Source organism: Triticum aestivum, chromosome 2D (genome assembly GCF_018294505.1).
Source record: "Triticum aestivum cultivar Chinese Spring chromosome 2D, IWGSC CS RefSeq v2.1, whole genome shotgun sequence".
In the NCBI taxonomy this organism is placed as follows: Eukaryota; Viridiplantae; Streptophyta; class Magnoliopsida; order Poales; family Poaceae; genus Triticum; species Triticum aestivum.
In genome coordinates, this window is record NC_057799.1 from 136804739 (window position 1) to 136812168 (window position 7430).

The 7430-nt window shown below is 41.9% G+C and overlaps 1 protein-coding gene across 1 annotated transcript in view; it reads left to right on the forward strand.

The window, feature by feature from the left end:
* The window catches only part of LOC123052205 (probable WRKY transcription factor 3), a 10580-nt gene extending 9350 nt beyond the window's left edge, over window positions 1-1230 (forward strand). The window contains exon 4 of the mRNA XM_044475318.1: window positions 623-1230. Coding sequence (XP_044331253.1) covers window positions 623-881 — 259 coding nt within the window. The 3' untranslated portion in view covers window positions 882-1230. The remainder of the gene's footprint in view (window positions 1-622) is intronic.
* Window positions 1231-7430: the final 6200 nt, after the last annotated feature.

The following is a 7430-nucleotide window of genomic DNA, read 5'->3' on the forward strand; positions in this document are numbered from 1 at the left end:
CCGGCAGCGTCCCCTGGCGGCGGCGAGGGAGAAGGAAGACGAGAAAGGGGAGCGGCGGCGGCGATCTAGATTTCCGCCCGGGCCGCTCGCGGGAGCGGCACAGGGGACGGGGGCAGATGAGAAATAAACACTTGACAAGCTTAAAATGAATGATAGACGGATACTACTTGTTAATAGCGGCCATTATCCCATCCTACATAGAATTGGCTATGGAATTATTTGGCAAAGAATCCATGCCTTGCTATCTTATAATTCAACGGATATGAAGATCCTGCTGCTGATCTAAGTAGACTTGTAACTGCTGCTCTGGTTTATTTGAATGAGTACACATTTGACTGTATCATAGATAGTTGGTCAAATAAGGAATATGTTTCTTCTTTTATTCTGAAAGCGGGGAGATGAACAATCTACACGCTTATCAATTGTCTGTTTGGTGGTGTATCGTCTGTTATTTTTCATAAGGTCCATCTGGTACAGACAATTCAATTTTTTATAGGCTTTCGCCCCACTTTATATATAAAGCAAACCAGACAATTCATTTCAAATTGAAAGATCGTATACCCAGTGTTTTTTAGATCTGAAAAACATCCACGAACCTGAGTTCCATACTCTGTCCATGCAGGAGCTATTACAAGTGCACTTACCAAGGCTGCGCCGTCAAGAAGCATATCGAGAGATCTTCCGAGGAACCACATGCTGTGATAACTACATACGAAGGGAAGCATACCCATGACGTGCCTGAGTCCAGGAACAGAAGCCAAGCCACAGGTCAACACCACTGCAAAGAGCAGACTTATTCAGAACAACCAGCTGCTAGCTTCTGCAGTAGCTCGGAAAAGAGAAAATACGGAACAGCCATTCTGAACGATCTCGCCTTCTAGTTTGGTCCCGGTGTCTTCTTCACCGACCATGGTGGTGGCTCGCGAAAGAAAGAAAGAAGCACAGTTCGATTGGTTCATCGGTGACGGGCTGTTGTTGCTCATGCTCTGTTTGCTGTATATTCCCCACTCCAGTAATAACTCTTGCATATGCAGAAGTTGTAACTGCTGAACATGAAGGGTGGTCCATTCTTGGTTAAAACCTTTCAGTTGGACCAGCATGAACTGCGTGTCAGGTGCACATATTTTGTCTGTTGAAAACTTGGATATTTCAGTTAAACAGCACAAGGCAATGATTGCATGCTAACCCAACTGCAATTTGAAGTACAGTTTGTTAAGATGTTTTTTTTTTTTTGCGGGAGAGTTTGTTAAGATGTTACTGTAACTGACACTGATTAAAAAAGACGTGCTTCTGTAAACTAATCTGTAAGTATACTGGAAGTCATTTAACAGAATCATTGAAATCTAAATGTGATTGCTGTAATTTCTGCTCTGCCCTGGCACATTATCGGCAAGAAAATAAAATGAAATACAGGTTGTGTTCTGAACGGGTATCTTGCTTCTTTCCTTGTCAACATCTTGCATGTCCACGAAAATTGTTGCCACCTGCAGTCGTGGATCTTGAACTGAACTATAGTTGTCTCGCCGTTCATCCAATCCTAGCAGTTATATTCTTCTTCTCAGGGAATCCTAGTAGTTATATTGTTCATAGGATTCAAAGCTTTTGGGAGAATTCTCTGTCACACCCAGGCGGCGAATCCTATTTCCCGCGTAGGTCGCCGTATAACCACCAAACACATAACTCTCGCCGCTTGCTTTCTTTTCAGGACCGGCCCCCTTATTCGCTTTGTGTCGCACGCCGCGAAGTAGAACTGCGTTAGATTTTTTTTCGGGAGACTCCCCTTCTGGTTAAGGGAAGGTTAAACAGTTTTTTTCTGTGTATTTTTTTTTCGTTTTCTGAAATACGAGAATAATATTCAAATACGAACAATTTTTGAAAGTCGGAACGTTTTTAATTTTTTCTAAAAAATGAAATCTGGAACTTTATTCAAATTCTTGAACAATTTGTTAAATCCAGGTACATTTCTCGAATACTGAACATTTATGAATTCAGAACATTTTATAAAATTCAAGAAACTTTTTTGAAAACCGAGAATATTTTTAAAATTTATGAAATTTTATTAAATTCGGAACATTTTTTCCAAATTCCTGAAACATATTTTGAAATCCACGAACATTATTTAAATTATGAACATATATTGAACTGAGAACATTCCTCAATTTCATGAATTTTTGACATCCAGGAACATTTTTCAAATTCACTTAAGTTTTTAAAATTCAAAACAATTTTTCAATTAACAAACATTTTCGAAATTATTGCACTTTTGAAATTCAAGAACATTTTTTAAATCCATAAACATTTGTCAGATTCATGATTTTTTTTGAATTGTGAAACATATTCTGAAATTCAGAACTTTTTGAAATCCCGAACTTTTCTAATAAAACCAAAAAACAGAAAAGACCAAAATCACTAATTAAGGGGTACCACTTGTCAACTTTGCAAAGGTCACTCCCACTTGTGACAACTATGAGTCTTTCTTTATTTTCACAGATCCATTTATTCAAAATGTTTTATCTCTTAAACCATGTGTCCAAATTATGAACCGTTTTCACCATTGAATTTCTCACGTCGGGATCCCCGAAGCTAGATCTCATGTTAATAGGTTTCGACGAACTTTTTTTCATGAAAAAACTCAGAAAACCTGAAAGAAAAAAGTGATCCGGAAGCATGATTTTCCCTCACTTTTTTTTTCCTTTTCCGCGAGGCACATTTTGTCCTCTGGCGAAAACAAATTTGTGGCTCCACGAGAAGCAAATCTGTGCCTCTCGCGAAACTAGAATAAAACGTATTTTTCTCCGTTTCCGAGAGGCACAGCTGTGTCTATTGCGGAAGCAAAACTGTGCTCTCCAAGAAGCAAATTTGTGTCTCACGCGGAAGAAAAAAAAACACTTTTTTATTGAAAAGCGTGAAGAAAACTTGTACCTCCACGAGAAGCAAATTTGTGCCTCTCATAGATTAAAAAAACATTTTTTCTGAGAGTTGTGCCTCTCGCGGAAGCAAACGTGTGCCTCCACGAGAAGCAAATCTATGCCTCTCACGGCGGAAGAAAAAAAATGCATTTTTCGGCACAATTTTCCAAAACCTAGGGGAGACCGGGCAAAAATCGAAAACCCGAAAAAAACCTCATCTAAAACCCGTAAACATGTATAGAATAAATATCCGGTGGGAGCGTTCAAAACGTGACACATGGCTGCGGCTAAGAGCGAGCCAAGGGGCGCACTCTCAACCCACCCAAAGTGGCCCTTAAGGGGCTCCCGCAAGGGTTACCCCTCAATTAATTGCTCTCCAGAAAAGACACAAAAAAACAAAAAATAGGGGAGACCCACATATGGCCCAGCCCAAAGCTAGCACCAGCGGGGGATGGGGCTGCCCGTTTCTTCTCTATTCCCTACGTAGGTTGGGGAATAGGAGGTCCACACCCAGGCGCAAATCTTATATGACGCTCTCAATGCCGTTGTGTCGAGCAAAAGCACAATCCTAGAGAGGCGAGCGACTAACAAAGCTGGCCGTTTAGGGTTTCAAAGATCCTGGTTTTGGGAACCTTCTAGAAGGTACTTGACCAGTTCGGGTTTGGGTTTATTCTTTTTTCTTTTTCCTATTGTTTCTTCGATCATTTCCTTTTTTTGTTTTTTTATGTTCACTTTTCTAAGAAAATGATTGCAATTTTTAAAAATTATTTGAAATTTAAAGATGTTTATACAATGTAAATGGAACCTGATAAAAAAAGTTTCATACATCCAAAAAACAGCATGTTACATTTTAAAAAATGTTCACAAGTGTCAAAAATGTGTTTGTGATGTTTGCAAAAAAAAAAAACTAGTGTATACAATATAAAAAATGTTTGTGTAATTTTAAAAAGTGTTTCGTGCCATTAAAATGTATGTGACATTTAAAAAAAGAATCTAGTGATTCCAAAAAATGTTTTATAATATGTTTATTCAATTAAAAAAAGGGTCCCCGTTGGTTAAAAACTGTTTATCTCCATTAAAAAGTATGTGATGTTTAAAATAAATATTTACATGTGTCCAAGAAATGTATGTGAAAATTTAAAAAGTTTATACAATCTAAAAGATTGTTCGTGTAGTTACGAAAATGTTCATTGCCACTAAAAATATATACAACATGTATTTCGAAAATGTTACCGTGTATTCAAAAAGGTGTTGAAAACATGAATTTTAGAAATGCATCATGTATTTGAAAATGTCTAAAGTGTAGCAAAAAAATGTTTCACGTGTGCCAAAACTATACGTTGTTTACTTACAAAAAATGGACATGTTTTAAAAATGGAAACTAATTAAAACCGACAAAGAAACAAAAATAAAAGCAAAGAAAACAAAGAAAGAAACAAAAAATGCACAAAAAGTATAATGAAGAAAGAAAAACCAAAGAAAATCAGTGAAAACAGAAAGAAAACACAAAATATAACGAAGAAAAAACCCAAAGAAAACCGGTGAAAAAAGAAAGTAAAAACAAAAGAAAGCGGAAAATAAAAAACAAAGAAAACTGGGGCGAGCGAGCGAACCTACATCGATGCACGAGCGATTGGTCGGATGGGCGACCCGATTCGGTTGCCTGTTGGCGATTCCTAATAGGAATCGATACGGGTCGGACATGGCCCTGGTGGTACCACCCTATTGGTTTGGCACATCGACATCTCGGGCGGTGTCCAGGGATCTCTAGGCCTATGCAGCCTCTTTGATTCACCAAAATTTCAAAACACTGGAACAAGGAAAGAGAAATCATAGAAATTGAATGTCATGATAAATCAAGATTGTAGGATGATTTGATTGTGGACAAGAGAAACATAAAATTCTTCATGTGAGGTTGGAGTGGATGGACATTTCTTATTGATTTTTTTTTTGTGAAAAGGCCCAAGGCTATATGTTAAGTATCACAGGTACTTACGAACATACTCATACAAAAAGATAAAATTACAATCATATCATTGTGAGTGTTGAAGTTTTCTTTCTCTTGCATCCATCGATGGTGTGTCATGAGGTTATGTCGATGTCGCCTCTAGGACTCTGCTTCGGCGGAGCAAAGTTTTTAAAACCTAGAAGCTAGTAGAAGCAACGGTTGGGAAAGTCGTCGATACAAATCAGGAGACACCGACGATTGCGATTTGCGAAGCAAATCATAGTCCCGAGAAGAAAATGCCGATAAAGACACGTAGAAACTTCAAAGACCACGATCAATGACCGAACCCTGGCGGATCAACCGAAAAACTAAACAAACCGGATCCTGGAACACACGCCCTCCTCCAACAATAAGCACACTAAAGGAACGGCGACGGGTAAGGAGAATATTATTCCTACATTGGGACAACACCATTGCCTCGCAGTCCCAAACCAATCACCAAGACTCTGTAAAGAAAGCTTGAGAAAAATCACCCATGTTGTTGCCTGACAAGTCCGGGTATGATGACGGGCTTGCCACCCTCCAGGACCGTGTTTTCACGCTCTCTTCTCGGTGACCTAGCCAGGTCGAGTTGCCGTTGAAGATTGTCGCGCTGGATCCCTCTGGCCACCAACAGCTTCACCAATGCCGCTGTCAAGCACCTAAACGCGGATCGCTCAAACACACGTCACATTCGCTGCCTTTTTTTTGCATGCTCCAATTTATTATCAAATCTAATACAAATGAATTTTAAAAGAAATTCCTATGAGTTGCAATTGTATAAGCGGTGATGGCCGACCAGCTTGTCGTTGTCCCTCCTGGCGCCGTCCCCGCCTTTCGGCCTCACATGAAGCACAATTGACTGACACTAGACAATAAAAATTCAATGTAATTTTTTCTTGTCTCGGGACCTTTCTGTAAGAACCCTGTGCTAAATATCAGCAGTTCTTTTCCCGCAAAAAAAAAAGATTTAGCAGAAGCAAAAAAAATATTATAGAATTCTGCAAAATTTCTTTGGAAATTCTCTGAAAAAGAGTCCCTCCATGGTTTCTGGACTGACCAATGAATCAAAGGATCACCACCCTCCCTCCCAATTCCGTTTTTCCGCCCTCACTACTCCCTGCCGTTACAACAGAGAGAACATCAATCATGCGGTGCACCTGTCGTAGCTGCTCGCGCTTTTGGAGACACCGAGTTCGGTCGTTTCTGAATCGGGCGAACCACTGCAGACAGGCAGAGAAGACGGAGGGAAAACTACGAGTACGGGAGCGTTCCGTGCCCACAGGAAGTGGAAAGAGAGAGCGAGCGGGAGGCCTGCAGACTCTGTACCTTGCGCTGCAGTCGTTTCGGTTGTGAGGACGAGAGAATAGAAAAAAGAGTAGCAGCATGCGGCCGTTGCGTACGAGATTCTGAAGCTTGACGCCACATGATCTACAGGAACGTATGCTTTGTCGTTGGTTGAGCTGAGTCGGTTAGGAGGAGTCTAGTCGAGAACGTATCCTGTGAAACAGAGAAATCTGTGCACCCAATGCACCATGTGATTTTGGGCCTTTGGATGGAAAACCAAGGGATACGATTTGACCTAATGTGAATTGTTGTAGTTTTCACAAAACAGACCTCACATTTAACCCGCACTCCACCCTTGTAGCCTGGCATATTATCGAAAAGGGACCTCATGTTTCATCGGAATCAACCAAATGTTATGAAATCGTGGAAGAAACTGAATTGCGGCTTGATTTTCCTGAAATATAGTGTTTTCCTTGCAAAAACTGTTCACAGCCCCGAGTCTGTTCTAATCTTGTCCATTGTTTTTTCATCTAACGACCAAAATCGTTGTGGTGCACTGGGTGCACAGATTCCTCCGTTTCACAGGATACGTTCTCGAGTCTAGGACGTGTCCTTTCATCTCAGAATCATGGACGTCCTTCAGTCTCATCTCTAGGGACAGTGCTGTTGGGGCAGCTCTCTCTCTCAAGGGACGAAGGTAGAAAAAGTATAAAAGCATCTCCAGCCGCGCCCCTAACAGGCCATCCTCCCCCCTCTCAGGTGATTTTTTAATGCCGGCGGGCGAAAATCGGCCCAGTCGCGATCCCAGAATCTCATTTAGCATCGGTTTGGGCCAAAATAACAGCCGGCGAATCTGAGCCGAACCCAAGCGCCGGGGGTCGCCTGGGGCGGCGGCAGAAGCGAAAAGGGGCGTGGGGCCGGTCTGTCGGCGAGAGGAGGCCCTTTTCCCGCCGTTTCCTCCCGCTTTCCCCCCTCGGCTTCCCTCTCATTCTCTACTCCTCCCGCCAATCTCCTCCTCCCCTCCTCCCAGCCGGCCGCCATGCCGGCGAAGAAGTACGTGGTCCCCCGCGTCGCGATGGATGCCACCGCCACCGCCGCCCAGCCGAAGCAGAGGAAGCAGAGGGCGCCGCCGTCCAAGCCGTCTGACGGGCGCCCGGACGGCAACAAATGTTGGGGAACGTAGTAATTTCAAAAAAATTCCTACGCACACACAGGATCATGGTGATGCATAGCAACGAGAGGGGAGA